The sequence below is a fragment of the Anomaloglossus baeobatrachus genome, chromosome 6 (assembly GCF_048569485.1).
Source record: "Anomaloglossus baeobatrachus isolate aAnoBae1 chromosome 6, aAnoBae1.hap1, whole genome shotgun sequence".
NCBI lineage: Eukaryota > Metazoa > Chordata > Amphibia > Anura > Aromobatidae > Anomaloglossus > Anomaloglossus baeobatrachus.
Window position 1 is genome coordinate 247,645,215 of NC_134358.1, and position 19,016 is coordinate 247,664,230.

Consider the following 19,016-nt stretch of genomic DNA (forward strand, 5'->3'; position numbering starts at 1 on the left):
ACCCTTGCGGAGGCGGGAAGCCACATCTCGGCGGACACAAAGAATACCTTAGCAAGCCCCCACTCTGAAATGAAGCCCCACCCCCACTCTAAGTCAAACCGGGTGACAACTCCGACCCGCAGCGGGCCCCGGGTCAATGGATTGGCCTTCCAAAGCTGCTGCTTTGCTGCCAGGTTGTGGGCCTCTGTCTCCGCCAGCCTTTCCTGGCACAGCCAATCCTCATCAGCCAGCTGGGAGATTGTAGCTTGGCAGATGGCCCTCTCTCAATCCTCCTCAGTGATGGGTGTGGGGGAGAGAGCTTTCAGCTCCGCAGGCAGTCCCCCCCAAGCCATACCTGGGGGAGCGCCGTCCAGAGTGTCCATTTCCAGCCCTGGGTCAAGGCCGTCAGGTCACAGTCTACCAATGTTGCAGCAGCCGGGTCTTCATCTACCGGGTCTCTGGTAGCCAGGTCTTCAACTGCTTGGGGTCTGGCAGCTACCAGGGGGTCAGCAGCCATATCTTCAGCTACCCAGGAAACGGTGGTCAGGTTGGCTGACTCTGCAGCCGGGGGTTCTGGACAGCTTGGGGAACCTGGAGGGTGTCGCCAATGGCAGTGGTGACCAGGCTCTCTGCAACCTTCGCTACAAATTCCTCCTCCTCCAGGATTGACAGCTCTCGTTCTGCAGGTGCTCCCGGTCCATCCGTCTCCTTTGTGCTCCAAGATCTCACTCCCTTTACATTATTTTCATTTTTCCTTCCACACAAGGGGGCGGGTCTGGACTTTCACGCCACTCTCCTCATGTCAGTTTCGTTTCTTGCTTTTCCCTGCCTGGGAGGGGATGGGCCTTGATTTTTGCACAACTTTCCTTGCCAGCCCACAGAGGGTGGGCGCTCTTTAACCCCTTCTTGTTCAATAATGGCTACTGGTTGCAATTAAACAGTCTCTCAAGCACTCAGTCCATGAGGCGCACAGTACCCAGGTTTTTGGCCTAAGCACGGTATCTTGTTCGTGACACCAAAATGTAGCACCCAGGGGGCAAGGGGAATTCAGGCATGGGATCTCGTACCTGAGTTACTTGTCATTGGGCTGGTGTGATGATCTGGGATGTCACGGTGGCCTGCCCGGCTTCGTTCCCTGAGGTGTACACCAATAAGGAGGGAAGAAGATGGGGGTAGTAGTAGGATGAATGTCATGACACCATCTGTGGTATGTGGCCAGAGATGAGCTGCCGCTGCTGTCGCTGTCCTCCGAGACGGATGGTAGTAGCAGCAGAGATGATGTCGCTCCCCACAGGTGGAGCGGGCCCCAGGGAGGATGATGAGGGACGTAGTGATGGCGATAGCCTTTGGCGCCGAGGCGCGGGGTGGCGGTGCCGGTAATAAGAGTCCAAGTCAAATGCTACGATTCCAGGTGTCTTTACTCACTCTTTGTGCTGCTCGTCCGGGTAGTACTGGTCACCCACTGTGATGGGCCCCGTCGAACCCGGATTCCTTTGGAGGTCAGTCCAGTGTGGTACTTGGTGGGCCCTTTCCTCCTAGCACCCTGTGTGTTGGATCCCCGTGGCTTAAAGCTACTTGGGGATCCCAGTCCGTTTCGAGTAGTACTCTTGTCCCTATTTGCAGGTACCGCAGCTCCGCAATGGGGCTCGGTGCTGTCCATGGCCCCGGATCCTATATGGCACTGTGCTTTCGGGTTCTTTGTGGCCAGGGAAGCTTGAAACCTCCCCGTCACAGAAGTTTCGGGAAAACCAACTTGGAGAATAATCTTCCCTAGGGTCATGCACCCTGTGTGTGGCGCTTGTTCCAAGGGAGCAATGAAGCTCTCCTCTCGGCAATTGCGTGAACTCCTCTGTCCCACCAGAGCACCCGTGAGGCATGTCTGCTGAGAACTTCTAACTGCTGTGTTGGCTCCTAACTCCCCCTGGTGGCCACTCCTCCCCCGAGTCACTGTCACTAGTGGGTGGTACCCCCCATGTTTGAAGGCTACCTTAAGACCCTACTCTTGGCCGGTCGCCATTGGAGAGGGCAACGTGGTGGTGTATTTGAGTATATAAGTGGTGAAACCGGTACCGACCTCCTGTGGATCCAGGTTAAGTACTACACCTTAAATCAGGTGCAGTTTTCTATGGCGACTGAAGCCTCAGGGGCGCCACATTTGCAGTGAGTGAATGGCTCGCACTGGAAGTAACAACAACATGATCAGATGGGTCACCTCATCTTTAATTATAATGAAGTTCCTGGGTATTAAAACAGAATCTGCAGGGGCCCCAACCCATGCGTGATTACTGCCGCCCACTGCAAAACCTAAAGTTTAAGCCATGCCTATATCTTTCACCACACACCTCTCTACATGCAATAGATTCTTCATTTCTTTTATCCCTTGCTTTAAAAGTGATGTATAACTGAACAAGGATACAGCACTAATGTAGTACACCATCATATTTCATTCATGTCTGTAAACAGATCCTGTATATATTGATGCAGAGCCTCTGAACTAGTGCATAGTGATGTTATGTTTAGCAGCTGACAGATAACTATATTTATTTACATATGCTTATCCCTCTGGCTAGAGAATTATTTATTACAAATATATTATGCTGTTATAGACACAAAGAAGAACATGCGATAGCACCATGTCAGAGGATGAAATAACATTGCACATTGTGGTTTTACGGAAGTCTGCTCTCTTAAGCATTTTACAAGCTTTATTTTATAAGAATTTCATCTGTAGGAAAGTTACCCAAGCATGTTATATCTAAACATTGTGAAAAATTGGTGTATCAGTTTGACCAGATTTACAATTGATCCAGAACTTTGTAGACTCTGGAGTCTGCACAGAGGACTACCCTTTATCATTCCAGATGTTTGGCCCCACTAAAATAAAAAAACGTATACTCACATCCAGAAGTGTCAGCATTCGCTTTCCCAGGGCTCAAGTGAAGTTGTTATGTGGCGCCCTGGACAAGCCAGGTCGTCACAGGTACTACACCAATACACCCCACACCCCGGCTAGGCACACCGAAGTCAAACACAAATCCTTTTTGCCTTCCTCCAGGGGCTGATGTCCACACCAGGAGGTGGGCCAGGCAGTTGGTCCCGCCCACCGAGGAGTTCACAGTCCTGGAGGCGGGAAAAGGGATCAGTTTCGAGTGGAGTTGTAGAGAGTGAAGTGGTAGGAGAGGAGAGGAGACTGACCGTGTCCGGGTGTGTGGCCCGGGCACCCAGCAAGGTTGGCAGACGGTGGTGACCGTCTGCAGGAGAGGCTGATTGGAGTGAACCGTACGGACCGGGGACGGGCAGTGACCCGCCGGTACCGGAACGGGGAGTGAAGAGAAGCCAGCACCATTCGGTAGGGCCTACGGACCCCGACCAGGCTAGGAGTCGCCGTAAAACCAGTCAAATCCGTTAGTGAAGGGAACCTCTGGGATTTCCCAGCAGCCAAGACCCGATTGAAGGCAACAGCTCACACCGTAGAGGGAAACACAGTCACCACCAAGGCTGCAGTTCCCAGGGCCAGAGCCTGCAGGCAAAAGGGGCTCCCTCAGCATCCATCCAAGCTGGGGAGCGGGTTACCGGTGGGAAGCCATTGGAACCGTAAACACAACACAGGTGCAGGGAAAGGCAGTCACCATCAACCTGCCGGGAGGAGAACAACCGCAGCCGCCTGTGGGACCCGTTCATCCAGCCGTTTGTTTGACCAGAGACTCTGTGTGAATTACTGGCTGAGTGAGTACCACAGTGCCATGTGGCACAGCGCTGCCCCCGTGAACCTGCACCTCACCAGGACCCGTAACCCGCCTGTCATCCCTAAACCCCTCACCGGGCCCTGGGACAACCAATCCCCCTACCCACGGAGGGGAGAACCAACATCCAAGCTGCTCCCTGTCACCGCTCCTGGGATACCCGTCCAGAGCAGCGGTGGTGTCACGGACAATATCCCCCCAAACCGCACACCAATTCCCCCTTTCACTCACGGGCGAGGAACGCCGCTCGAGACCCCGGGATCCGGCCCACCGCTCGAGCCACCACCGAGCAGTAGCAGCAGCAGCCGGACCCAAGCAGTGGGTGAGCACAGCGTCCCCTCCTCCGCCCGCGACAGTTACATCACACGAGCACCACACGCAATCACCGCCAGCTTCTTTCCTCTCCTTCAGATTTACGGTGCGTGCCCACGATCAGTGTTCTCAGCGTTTTAGACGCAGCATGCTGCAGCTGCGTCCAAAATGCTGCGTTGTACACTAAAAGCACAGTAGATGGGATTTCTAGAAATCCCGTGCCCACTGTGCGTGCAATGCCTTTAGCGTAAACTGACTTGTAGTGTGGAGGCAGAACACAGTGAGAGACCGCAACTGCCCAAGCCTGGATCATGGGCACAAGCAGCTGTGGTCTCCTGTGGAGGAAACTTGCAGTCAGGATCCGCCGCATCCAGGATGCAGTGGGTATTGATTGTGTGCACATACCCTTATACGTAATTATCAGGAAGTAACTGACAGCTGTAGCGCTCATTTCCTGTTGATTAATCATTCAACTCAAGGCGGGGAGAGAGAAGCTGGCGGTAATTGGGTGCTAGACCACTCTTGGCATCACAAGCTTATGTGAGCCCCAGGAAAAAGAGCACTGACACCACTGGAATGGTGACGGCATGGGAAGTGAATATAAGCTTTTTTTTTTTTTTTTCTTTTTAATGGGTCCAAACATGGGGAATGAGCAGGGGTAATCCAAGTAGTGGACAACTCCTTTTAATGAGGTTGTCTGGTAAAAAAAGGATATCACCTACCAACAGGATAAGATCTGTGGGAATCCAACTGCTGAGACCCGCACAGAATGGCATACGCATAGCCTGTTAAGGGGGCTTTACACGGTAGCGATATCGCTAGCAATTTCTAGCGATATCGAGCGTGTAAGTACCCGCCCCCGTCGCGCATGCGATTGTTTGTGATCACTGCCGTAGCGAACATTATCGCTACGCAGCATCACACATACTTACCTGGTCAGCGGCGTCGCTGTGACTGCCGAACAATCCCTCCTTCAAGGGGGAGGGACATTCGGCATCATAGCGACGTCAACGCAACGTCACTAAGCGGCCGGCCAATCAAAGCGGAGAGGCGGAGCTGAGCGTGATGTAAACATCCCACCCACCTCTTCCTTCCGCATTGGGGCCGGCGGCAGGTAAGGAGACGTTCCTCGCTCATGCGGTGTCACACACAGCGATGTGTGCTGCCGCATGAGCGATGAACCACAACGCTAAACAACCCTTACTGATTTTTGAGTTTGGGACGACCTCTCCATGGTGATCAATTTTCACCATTTTTGAGGTCGCCTAAGGTCGCTGGTATTACACGCTGCGATATTGTTAATGACGCCGGATGTGCGTCACTAACAATGTGACCCCGACGATCAAACATTAACGATATCGTAGCGTGTAAAGCTCCCTTTAGAATGCAGTGGGTAAGATTGACTGCTACTCCCTTCATTCTCTATGGGACAGCCAAGTGCTGCTCTCAGCTTTTTCTGGTTTTCCCATACAGAATGAATAGTTCAGAATGTACACCTCTGCTCTATTCTAAGAATATAAGTGGGAATCCCAGCGTCAGACTGCCACTGATCTGTAAGTCACGTATCCACAAGATAACTTCTTTTTACCAAACAACTCCTTTAAGATTTCAAAACAGTGGTTGAAGCCAACTATCAGTCTCTCATTGTCTCCCATGGGGAGAAATCAGGTCAGAAATGTAAGGGGTACTTTACATCGCTACCGATATATCGTCAGGGTCACGTCGTTAGTGACGTACATTCGGCGCCGGTAGCGACATCGCAGTGTGTAACACTAATGAGCGACGATTAACGATCGCAAAATTGTTCCAAAATGGTGATCGTTGACACGTCGTTCATTTCCTTAATATCGCTGTTGCCACAGGTACGATGTTGTTCGTCGTTCCTGCAGCATCACACATCGCTATGTGTGACACCGCGGGAGCGACGAACATCTCCTTACCTGCATTCACCGGCAATGCGGAAGGAAGGAGATGGGTGGGATGTTACGTCCCGCTCATCTCCGCCCCTTCACTTCTATTGGCCGGCCACTTAGTGACGCCGCAGTGACATTGCTATGACGCCGAACGCACCTCCCCCTTGAGGGGGGGATTGTTCGGCGGTCACAGCGATGTCACTGACCAGGTATGTGCATGTGATGCTGCCATAGCGATAATGTTCACTACAACAGCAATCACCAAATGTTGCACGAGCGACGTGGGTGGGAGCTAATGCGCTCGACATCGCTAGTAATCGCTAGTGATGTCGCAGCATGTAAAGTACCCCCTAGAGTGCTTCCTGTCCAGACTAATTTCCCTCCTCATAGACATTCCCTTTTTAGTTTACAGCTACCACATTTTTGCAGTTCCTAATAAACCTGGTAAATACTGATTTTACCAGGAAAAACTGCATCCAACCAGACATTTTCTGTTATTTTCCATAGAAATAAATGGGAGTTAGAAAGGAGTGTAGCACAACAAGCTACATTTATCCATAACTCCTGAATTATGAGCTACACTGTTTCCTAACTACTATTCATTTCTATAGGTGTTATTAAAAAAGCTTTGTTCAACCATGCACATTTGTTTCCATAAACCCTCTTCCTGTGGTCGGCTCCTTTGTGCCATTATTTGCATTTTAGCAGTGCCATAGGTGATTGGCAGCCATTTATCTTAGCTAATAAAATCAAGAATAAGCTTAACTAAGCTGCTCTGCGATACTGACTCGATACTGACTGACTAGTGCAGATATCGTAGTATACCTTGTACTAATGTGAAGCTCCTGGGCACCAGTCTAAATCTGTAACAGCGTTACCTTCCTAATATATGTATGTGGTCGGGCTTCTTCTTCTTCTTGGGATGCTCCCTATCTAATCTAACCTCTAATGTGTACGTAAGAAAAAACGGACAGCGACGGATCTGTCGCCGTCTATCATATGGTATATTGGAAGCCTTTGGGTGTAGGATCCGTCATAATCCGTCAAATGAAGGAAACCAGTGACGGATTCCGTTTTTTTTAACTGAGCATGCCCCAATTATTATTTAGCCGCCAGCTAGTCAGATGTCGAAAAACGGATCCGTCGCATCAGTTTAGCCACAATCTGCAACAAATCCGTCGATCTGTCGAGAAAATGGATTGTGTTAAGATTGATAGCAAAAAAACTAATGTGTGAAAGGGGCCTAACAGTTTCACTCCTGAACCTGAGTTACAGTCTGACCCAAACTTTATTACATACAGCGGTACGGAAAGTATTCAGACCCCTTTAAATTTTTCACTCTGTTTCAATGCAGCCATTTGGTAAATTCAAAAAAGTTCATTTTTTTTCTCATTAATGTACACTCTGCACCCCATCTTGACAGAAAAAAAAACAGAAATGTAGAATTTTTTGCAAATGTATTAAACAAGAAAAACTGAAATATCACATGGTCATAAGTATTCAGACCTTTTGCTCAGACGCTCATATTGAAGTCACATGCTGTCCATTTCCTTGTGATCCTCCTTGAGATAGTTCTACTCCTTCATTTGAGTCCAGCTGTGTTTAATTAAACTGATAGGACTTGATTTGGAAAGCACACACCTATCTATATAAAGCTGGGTTTACACGCTGCAACATCGCAAAGGACATCGTTGTAACGTCACCGGTTTGGTGACGTAACAGCGATCTCCCTAAGTCTCTGCTAAGTCTCTGGTGAGCTGTCAAACAGGCAAACCTGGCCAACAACTCAACAGCGATCCGGACCTGCAGAGCGACCTAGCTGGTTGTTGGGGACGTTGATAAGCAGCCTTTTGAAAGGGAAGTTGCTAACAAAGTCGCTGAAAAGGCTTCACACACTGAAACTTCATGCTGCACAGCGGGAAACAAAGGACCTAGGAATGGTCCTGAACGATTTGTAACGATTACAACTTCACAGCAGGGGCCGGGTCGCTGATAGGTTTCACACACTGCAACATCGCAAACAACATCGCTATTGCGTCACAAAACCGGTGACGTTACAGCGATGTCGTTTGAGATGTTGCAGTGTGTAAACCCAGCTTAAGACCTCACAGCTCACAAAAGATGGGAGAAAGTTCCACAAAGTCAACTGCAGCCCTCCACCATTCAGCCCTTTATGGCAGAGTGGCCTGACAAAATCCTCTCCTCAGTGGCAGGCCGCATAGAGTTTGCAAAAAAACACACGAGAACTCCCAGACTATGAGAAATAAGATTCTCTGATCTTATGAGATGAAGATAGAACTTTTTGATGATAAATCTAAGCAGTATGTGTGGAGGAAAGGCACTACTCATCACCTGCCCAATACAATCCCAACAGTGAAACATGGTGGTGGCAGCATCATGCTATGGGGGTGTTTTTCAGCTGCAGGGACAGGATGACTGGTTGCAATTGAAAGAAAGATAAATGCGGCCCAGCACAGAGATATCCTGGAAGAAAACCTCTTCCAAAGTGCTCTGGACCTCAGACTTGGTCGAAAGTTCACCTTCCAGCAAGACAATGACCCTAAGCACACAGCTAAAATAACAAAGGAGTAGCTTCAGAACAACTCTGTGACCATTCTTGACTGGCTCAGCCAGAGCCCTGATCTAAACCCAATTGAGCAATTCTGGAGAGACCTGAAAATGGCTGTCCACCAATGTTCACCATCCAACCTGATGGAACTGGAGAGGATCTGCTAGGAAGAATAGCAGAGGATCCCCAAATCCAGGTGTGAAAAACTTGTTGCATCATTCCCAAGAAGACTCATGGCTGTACTAGCTCAAAAGGGGCTTCTACTCAATACTGAGCAAAGGGTCTGAATACTTATGACCATGTTATATTTCAGTTTTTTTGTTTACTAAATTTGCAAAAATGTCCACATTTCTGTTTTTTTCTGTCAAGATGGGGTGCAGAGTGTACATTAATGAGAAAAAAAAGAACTTTTTTGAATTTACCAAATGGCTGCAATGAAACAAAGAGGGAAAAATGTAAAGAGGTCTGAATACTTTCCGTACCCACTGTATATTGTTACTGACACTCATGTTTTTGCAAAATGAATTCAGAAGTGCATAGTTTTTTTACATATCACGTTTGTTCTCTTCCACAATGCTGCAGTTAAATTTTAGTGCATGCAATTAGCAGAAACTATGGCAATCCTCTCTATTCTTAAGGCCCCGTCACACTAAGCAACATCGCTAGCAACATCGCTAGCAACATCGCTGCTAACGAACAACTTTTGTGACGTTGCTAGCGATGTTGCTGTGTGTGACATCCAGCAACAACCTGGCCCCTGCTGTGAGGTCGTTGGTTGTTGCTGAATGTCCTGGGCCATTTTTTAGTTGTTGCTGTCCCGCTGTGAAGCACAGATCGCTGTGTGTGACAGCGAGACAGCAACAACTAATGTGCAGGCAGCAGGAGCCGGCTTCTGCGGAGGCTGGTAACCACAGTAAACATCGGGTAACCAAGAAGCCCTGTCCTTGGTTACCCAATGTTTACCTTTGTTACCAGCCTCCGCCGCTCTCACTGTCAGTGCCGGCTCCTGCTCTGTGCACATGTAGCTGCAGGACACATCGGGTTAATTAACCCGATGTGTGCTGTAGCTAGGAAAGCAGGGAGCCAGCGCTAAGCATTGTGCGCTGCTCCCTGCTCTGTGCACATGTAGCTGCAGCACACATCGGGTAATTAACCCGATGTGTGCTGTAACTAGGAGAGCAGGGAGCCAGCGCTCAGTGTGCGCTGCTCCCTGCTCTGTGCACGTGTAGCTCCGTGCACTGGTAACCAAGGTAAATATCGGGTTGGTTACCCGATATTTACCTTAGTTACCAAGCGCAGCATCTTCCACACGGCGCTGGGGGCTGGTCACTGGTTGCTGGTGAGCTCACCAGCAACTCGTGTAGCCACGCTCCAGCGATCCCTGCCAGGTCAGGTTGCTGGTGGGATCGCTGGAGCGTCGCAGTGTGACATCTCACCAGCAACCTCTTAGCAACTTACCAGCGATCCCTATCGTTGTTGGGATCGCTGGTAAGTTGCTTAGTGTGACTGGACCTTTACAGTGAGTTTAGCTTCTATCACAGAGCTTATCTCTAAGGTTTAGTGTACAATTAGAGTAAGCTTTTCCAATAAATGACCCTCTATGATGGGTGAGCAGAGCAATGAATATGGAATTTATTAGTCAAGAATCTTTGCTTTCTCCTTGCAGTCCTACGATGTCTTGGAATTCCTGCACGACTTGTTACCAATTATTTTTCTGCCCATGACAAGGATGCCAATGTGCAAACTGATGTCTATCTAGATGAAGATGGTAAAACTAATACTGTACTTACAAAGGACAGCATCTGGTATGTATGTGGAGTAACTTAGTCATAATTAGTTAAGCATTATAATTTGTCTGAAAATTTGACCTTCTAAAAATATGTTGGGACACCAAGATTTGTTACTGAAAATAGATTATGAAATGCACCATATGGACTGCAATTGACCATTTGTGCTAATGTTAAAGGGAATCTGTCAGCAGGTTTTTTCTACCTCACAGCAGCATGATGTAGGCAAGGAGATTCTGAATCCAACAGTGCATCACATAGATTACTGGCTGCAGCCATTCTGACACCATCTGAATTTTAGCTTTAGTCATGTAGCTGAGCCCAGGGAGATGTCCTGAGCACACCAGGTTATCTATAAAGATTGTGTATTGACAGTGAGGTGTCAATCACAGGAGGGGGTGTGCTGGACTGCTGTGCACATGCCAGCTATGCCTAGCAATGACAATCACCAAGTAATAAAACCTTTAGTTTAAGTAAACTACAGCACAGAGCCTGATAAGAGAGGCATAGTTGATTTTTTGTTTTGTTTTTTTAACTCATACAGCATGTTGTCTTCAGCTTAGATAGCAAAAACCTTTAATTTGTGCCTCTCCCGGTAGACCTCTGATGTCACGGTGGTGGGTCTGAGTGGCAATGTGGCCATACCAGGCGTGTGTGACAGACTTTTGTGATGGGGGTTAAAAAATAATATTAAAAAGGGGAGAGAAAAATAAAATAAATAAATAAACAAATAAATAATTTGTCACGCCAGTTGGGATGTTCGGCTTTGGCATGGCCGGGCACAGCTGGAGGTCCCCAGGGGTTACGTGTTGATGCACAGTGCCAGAGGGTTGTCCCCTCACCCCCCAGCTAGGGCTGGTTCCTGGGGATTTTGATGTAAAGATGGCGCAGCAGAGAATAATTCAGCCAGAGACAGTACAGGGAGCTTTTACCTTTTAGGCTATGTGCCCACGCTGCCGAAAATGCGCGGATTTTGCTGCAGATTTCTCGCGGAAAAGCCGCGGATTTTCCAGAAATCTGCAGCACAGCTACTCCCCAGCCATTTCTATGGCATTTGGGAAATGCTGTGCCCACGCTGCGGATTTTTCCGCAGCGGAAATCGTGCGAATTTTCGTGCGGAAAAATCTGCAGCATGTCAATTATTGTTGCAGATTTCTCCGCAGGGTCCCATATACTTACCTGCCTTGATAGAGACCAGAGTCACTTTCTCCGTCCAGTGTAGCGGCAGCGGCAGCAGCGCGGTGGATCCAGCCAGGTACAGGAAGGAAGAGGTGGGCGGGGCCTGCACGAGCTCCGGTCATGTGACAGCCGGAGCTAGTTTAGGCCCACCCACCTCCAGCACAGTGAACCAGACGCTGCCTGACAGTGACCCGGCCGCCGGAAAGCGAGGTGCTGCATGATGGAGGTAAGTATGAGCACCCCGATCACTGCAGCAGTTCTTCTGCATTGAGGATGCAGTGCCGAAGCCATGGTACTGTATCCTCAATGCAGAATGCCCGGACCATATCCGCAAGACATTCCGCTGTATATCCGCAACATTGAAACAGAGAAAGTTCTGTTGCGGATTTCTGGGAGCACCTGCGGAATGTCTTGCGGATATAACCGCAGGACACTGTCCCCGTGGGCACATAGCCTAACTGTAGCTCTGCAGAATAGTCCGGAACATTCCTTATAGCATTCAAAATGATGGTTTCAACAGTTACCCCAGGACAGGACCATCTCCATTTTTCACTCCTCTCATACGCTGACACCAACTCCAACTGCCACTGTCTGAATTTACCTCACACCTAAGCTCCTCCCCTTTCTCCTTTTAGGGCATACATACAAGCCTTGTTATCACCTCAGGTGAACAGTCCCAGTAAGGGAGTGTGGGCAAATGTTTGTATGTGGTGAATAGCAGAGAATACCAAATCTCATTAAAGCAGGCAATACATGTTATACCAATTGAAATACATATGTCGCCATTCTTTGTGGCGACTCTGGCACAGGGCGCCACAGATTCCTTTTATGCCAGAGGAGGTTTGGATCTCTACAGTTATTGGTGATTTTAATTGATTTTGCTATTACCATGTGATGTAAAAGCTACAAGACATTATGAGAAAACCTGCTGAGATGCTCACAAGTCTCTCTGAGCCTTCTCTGGCAGTCGTAATTGTCTCCAATGTGTAAAAGAATAGAGGCCATTTTAGGTGGTAGCACAAAGCTAATTGTAAGTTGTTCAAATTTGCTGAATTCCCAAATATTCCACTCAAATGTCATCTGTATCAGATCAATTTGCTGATGTGTAATATATTTACATGAGTCACCAAAAACAAGTAAACTTAATGTAACAAGTAATTGATAGTCTCATGACGATGGTACTTATCGAGGAAGGAACAAGTCAACAGTTGAATTTTGAAGTTAATATGTTGACAGTAGGAAAAGTAAGCAAGCATAAGGATCAGAGCAATTTTAACAATAGCCAAACTGGGATGCTAAAGGACTGAGACAGAGAATTTCCAAATGAGCAGGTCTTGCAGGGTCCTCCAGGTATGGTCTGGTTAGTACTTACCTAAAGTGCGAGGACCAACTACCAGCAAAATAAAGAGAGGGTCATGGGTGCCCAGGGTCACTGATGTGTATGAGGATTGAAGATTAGCCTGCTTGGTCCAATGTCACAGCCGAGTAACTGTACCACAGATTGCTGAAAAAGTTCATGACGGCTGCAATACGAAATTGTCAGAAAACTCAGTGCTTGTTGTGCAAGAGACTGGGAAGCTGTAGACTGATCAGAGAGCTCATGCTGTCACCTGTTTGTGACGCCCTGGCAAAACCAGGTAGTCACAGATGACTGTACCCCCCACCAAGGGTACAGGAATCGCCTCCTCCTTGGGAATTAACACCACATTCCACACATAGGAACACCAGCCACAAATCCTAGTCGCCCCCCATGACAGCCAGGACACACCAGTGGGCGGAACCAGGCAGATGAGAATGCCCACCTAGGCAGGGCCGGCTCCAGGTTTTTGTGGGCCCCGGGCGGAAGAGTCCCAGTGGGCCCCATCCACACACAGACACCGATACGAACATATACATATATAAAGACAAACTCACAAAAATACATATAAACAGACAAATATATACAGTCATATACACTTACAGACACACACACACACACAAGTCTGCTGCATACAGACAGACACACACACACACAACTCTGCTACATACAGACAAACACATACAACTCTGCTACATACAGACAAACACACACACAAACTCTGCTACATACAGACAAACACATACAACTCTGCTACATACAGACAAACACATACAACTCTGCTACATACAGACAAACACATACAACTCTGCTACATACAGACAAACACATACAACTCTGCTACATACAAACACATACAACTCTGCTACATTCAGACAAATGCACACAACTCTGCTACATTCAGACAAACACAACTCTGCTACATACAGACAAACACATACAACTCTGCTACATACAGACAAACATATAAACAGACAAATATATACAGTCATATACACTTACAGACACACACACACACACAAGTCTGCTGCATACAGACAGACACACACACACACAACTCTGCTACATACAGACAAACACATACAACTCTGCTACATACAGACAAACACACACACAAACTCTGCTACATACAGACAAACACATACAACTCTGCTACATACAGACAAACACATACAACTCTGCTACATACAGACAAACACATACAACTCTGCTACATACAGACAAACACATACAACTCTGCTACATACAAACACATACAACTCTGCTACATTCAGACAAATGCACACAACTCTGCTACATTCAGACAAACACAACTCTGCTACATACAGACAAACACATACAACTCTGCTACATACAGACAAACACATACAACTCTGCTACATACAAACACATACAACTCTGCTACATACAAACACATACAACTCTGCTACATACAGACAAACACACACAACTCTGCTACATACAGACAAACACACACAACTCTGCTACATACAAACACATACAACTCTGCTACATACAGACAAACACACACAACTCTGCTACATACAGACAAACACATACAACTCTGCTACATACAGACAAACACATACAACTCTGCTACATACAAACACATACAACTCTGCTACATACAGACAAACACATACAACTCTGCTACATACAAACACATACAACTCTGCTACATACAGACAAACACACACAACTCTGCTACATACAGACAAACACATACAACTCTGCTACATACAAACACATACAACTCTGCTACATACAGACAAATACACACAACTCTGCTACATACAGACAAACACATACAACTCTGCTACATACAGACAAACACACACAACTCTGCTACATACAAACACATACAACTCTGCTACATACAGACAAACACATACAACTCTGCTACATACAGACAAACACATACAACTCTGCTACATACAGACAAACACATACAACTCTGCTACATTCAGACAAACACATACAACTCTGCTACATTCAGACAAATGCACACAACTCTGCTGCTCTGTGGGGCCCACACCCGCGGCTCGGCGGGTACAGCACCTGCGGCACTGGCAGCACCCGCGGCTCGGCGGGTACAGCACCCGCGGCACTGGCAGCACCCGCGGCTCGGCAGGGCCCACACCCGTGGCTCGGCGGGGCCAGCACCCGCGGCTCGGCGGGGCCCACACCCGCGGAATCGGCGGGTGGGGGCATTGGCAGGGGCCAGGGCATACATCCAGGGGGTAGAAGCAGCTCACCGGGGCCTATAATGGGGAGGCGGGGAGGGCACTTACCCGATTAGGTCACGGTGGAGAGGGGGCCCACACAGCGCCGGACAGAAGCTCGCCTCCTTCATCTGTGGGACTGAGAAGGCGGTAGCTCCGCCCACAGATGAAATTCAAACGAGGATGTCTGCGCGCCTTAAAGTGACGGCGCCGCAGATTGCTGCCGAGGACTGCGGTCCCCGGAACTCGGCCGGGGACCGCAGAACTGTAAAGGCGAGTGGGCCCCGACCAAGGGACAGGAGAACTGACGAGGCCGAGTGGGCCCCCCCGGCTCTCCAGGGCCCCGGCATTTGCCCGGGTTTGCCGGGTGCTGACGCCGGCCCTGCACCTAGGGGTCTTGAGGTGACATGGGGAGGGAACACAGGAGTCGAAGTTGAGAGTCGAGCAGAACAAAGCAGAACAGACAGTCCGTCAGACGAAGTCAAACAGTGAGGAGTCTAACAGAGGAGCTGAAGTGCAGTGTGGTCATGGTTGGAACCCTTGAACCACGGGAGTACCGGCTAGGTGGCAGACGGCAGTGAAGGGCCACAGGCAACGGAGATCCGGTCGCAGGAGACCTGAAGAGGACCGAGGCAGGGTTGTAGCCCACCAGTACCTACAACTGGAATCCGGTCCGGAGGTCGTGCACAGGCGGGGTACCTAAACCCTAGGACGAGGCAAGCTTCAAGCTCCTTGTTAATTGACCAGCGGGACAAGGTACCAGGCCTTGTTTCCGAAGAGAGAAGCCCAGATAGAGCAAACCGGCAGCCCAATGCGGGGGATAGGGTGTCTGCCAAGAATCCATTAAGATCCCACGGGTCAGAGTTTGCGGGCAACAGCTCCCTCTGTGTACAAAGCTGCAGGGGAGCAGATTTCTCCCGTTCCAAGCGGGTTTAATCAACACACAGCAAGACACAAGTGCAGGAGGAAGGGTCCCTACCTTGCTAACCCGTGTGTGGGACCAGCAGACCTCTCCAACGGCAACCGGCATCCGGCCTTGGTTTACAGTACAGACTCTGTGTGGATTATTCCTAATTGTGAGTACACCGGTGTCATCCGGCCCAACCTGCTGACTGCGCCCCAGCACTGCTCCCCACCTACACCTGGGCCCCGGGACTACACCTCCCCTACCAGTGGAGGGGATACCACCTTGCTGCCCAACACCATCGGTCCCAGGCACCTGCACAGGAGGCAGTGGCGGTGCCACCATCCCATCACCGCAACCCACGGGTGGCGTCACAGACAAAAACTATCTCCCCTGTAAATACCCCCTTTTCATTGTTGCGAAGACGGGCGGTTGCATGAGCCCTGGGTCCGGTCACCATTCGAGCCCCAGATACGATCACGGACACCACTTGAGCAGCCCCTTTGCCGCAGCAGATGCGGCACCCGTCCGCAACACGTTGACCACCTAAAGCTTTAACAATGGGCATGTGAGTATGTGATCTGGCCCATGAAGCAATGGAAATAAACATATTGAGCTGATAATTCATGTTTTCTTTTACATCAAGTGAACAACCGGTTACATGTGCATTGTTACCCCACAGAGACTAAATGTCACCAGAAAGCAGAATGAGAAGCACTTAGGCTGGCAATATAATACTCTGGATAATGATTGGCAGGAAAACCTTGGGTCCCCTTTCAGAAAAATTGTTTTCTGTAATAACAATGATCTCTTTCATCATTATATACCATTGCCTTAATTCAATAAATGTTCCAGAATTCTTTGAGGAACTTGGTAAATGGCTGAAGATGTTGACTTGGTGTTACGGTTCTTGGCCTCCAAAATCTAACATCTCAATTACAGAGAGCATTTGTAGGATGTGCTGCAAAAACAATTCCAATTCATGGAGATCAAAGCCTGAAAATGTGGCGCCCTGGACTAGCCAGGTCATCACAGGTACTACAACACACACCCCCAACCCGAGACAGGCACATCAGCCAGACACAAAATCCTTGTTGCCTCCCTCCAGGGTCTGATGTCCACACCAGGTGGGGTGGAGCCAGGCGGTTGGCCCCACCCACTGAGGAGTTCACAGTCCTGGAGGCGGGAAAAGGAAGTCAGATCAGTTAGGGAAGTGCAAGTGAAAGGAGTGAAGTAGCAGTGGAGGAGTAAACTGACGGTGTCCGGGTGTGTGGCCCGGGCACTAAGAGCAAGGTTGGCAGACGGTGGTGACCGTCTGCAGGAGAGGCAGATCAACGCGGAACCGTAGGACCGCGGTCAGGTGGTGGCCCGCCGGTACCGAACCGGGGAGCGAAGTGAAACCAGCACACACCGGCAGGGCCTGCGGACCCCGACCAGGCTTGGAGTCGCCGTAAAGAGGTCAAATCTGTTAGTGACCAGAACCCCAGGGGTTTCCTAACATCCAAGACCCGATAGAAGGCAACCATCCGACCAGTAGAAGGAAATACAGCTATCGCCACAGCTAGAGTTCCAAGGGCCAGAGCCTGCGGGCAAAAGGGCTCCTCCGGCACATATACACGCTGGGGAGCGGGTTACCGTTGGGAAGCCATCGGGACCGAACATACACAAAGGTGCAGGGAAAGGCAGCCACCACCAACCGTCCGGGAGAAACCACAGCAATCGGCTGCGGGACCCGTCCATCCACCCGTTTGGTTTACCAGAGACTTTGCATACATTTGTGGCTGAGTGAGTACAATCGTGCCACCCGGCACCGCGCTGCGCAGTCCAGGTGACCCTGCACCTTGCCAGCCCTGCCTCCCCGACACCTCACCGGGCCCCGGGACCACCAACCCCTACCCACGGAGGGGGGAAAACAACATCCCAGCTGCTCCCTAGCATCGCTCCCGGGATCCCCGTCACCAGCAGCGGTGGTGCCCAGCCTCACCACAACCCGTGGGTGGCGTCACGGACTAAAATCCCCCAAACCAACCACCCCTTTCACTCACGGGCGAGGAGCGCCGCTTGAGCCCCCGGATCCGGCCCACCGCTCGAGCCACCGAGCAGCCATCGCAGCAGCACCGGACCCGAGCGCGAGCGAGCGCAGCGCCCCGCCGCCCACGACACAACATACAGGACTAAAAAGATCTGCAGGTGTCTTAATAAAGTACTCACATAATACTTCTACCCTGTTTCCCCGTAAATAAGACACTGTCTTTGTTTTTTGCCCTGAAAAAAACACTAGGTCTTATTTTTGGGGTAGGATTTATTCTCGGGGAAACATGGTTAGGGGAAACTTTACCCCCCCCTTAAAAAAATATAGATCCCCCTTCCCAGGATCGTCATACTTACCAGACCCTGGGAGTCTGCGTGGCTCCCAAGTCCTCCTGCAATCTCCAGTGTGGCTCCAAGCAGGTATGATCCATGCTGTACTCCCCTCCTTCTGGCCGACACTCACACATCAGATCGCATACACACACTCATGAGATCGCACATACAATCGCACGTGCGCTCATACGCACCACATCCAGTGATATCACTTGCTCCCAGCCAGCAGAGGACTCTCTGCTCTCTTGTGTCTATAATGTGTTCCACCATTGGGTCCTCCATGCGGTCTACCCGCAGGTCCTGGAGCTTCATTGCACAGCATCCCAGGTCCTTATGCCACCCAGAAGCAATCAATATTGCTGGTTGTGTGTGTGTGTGTGTGTGTGCGCAATCTCATGTGTGTGGGTGTGTCTTCCGCCGTAGGTCCTTGATGCGTTCCACTGCTCCCGGTTGGCGTCTGGTGATGATCGCGGGGTCATTTTCATCAATAATGGAAATCACAAAGTATTGCCGGATCTGTCCCATGATGGATATCAACAGCACCAAACAGATGGTCAAATTGTGATCTTGTAGCGCCCCTGATTATATTAGGGTGCTACAGGGAACTGCATCCTGTACTCCAGGCTGCAGGGCCCACCCCTACATGGTTCCAGGTTCCCATCAACAGTGTCACTGACATCCACACTA

The 19,016-nt window shown here is 49.6% G+C and overlaps 1 protein-coding gene across 1 annotated transcript in view; it reads left to right on the forward strand.

Annotated features, from left to right (window-relative positions):
- F13A1 (coagulation factor XIII A chain) overlaps positions 1-19,016 on the forward strand; it is a 252,196-nt gene that overhangs the window by 123,990 nt on the left and 109,190 nt on the right. The window contains exon 8 of the mRNA XM_075316465.1: positions 10,183-10,321. Within this exon, the coding sequence (XP_075172580.1) occupies positions 10,183-10,321 (139 nt within the window). The remainder of the gene's footprint in view (positions 1-10,182; positions 10,322-19,016) is intronic.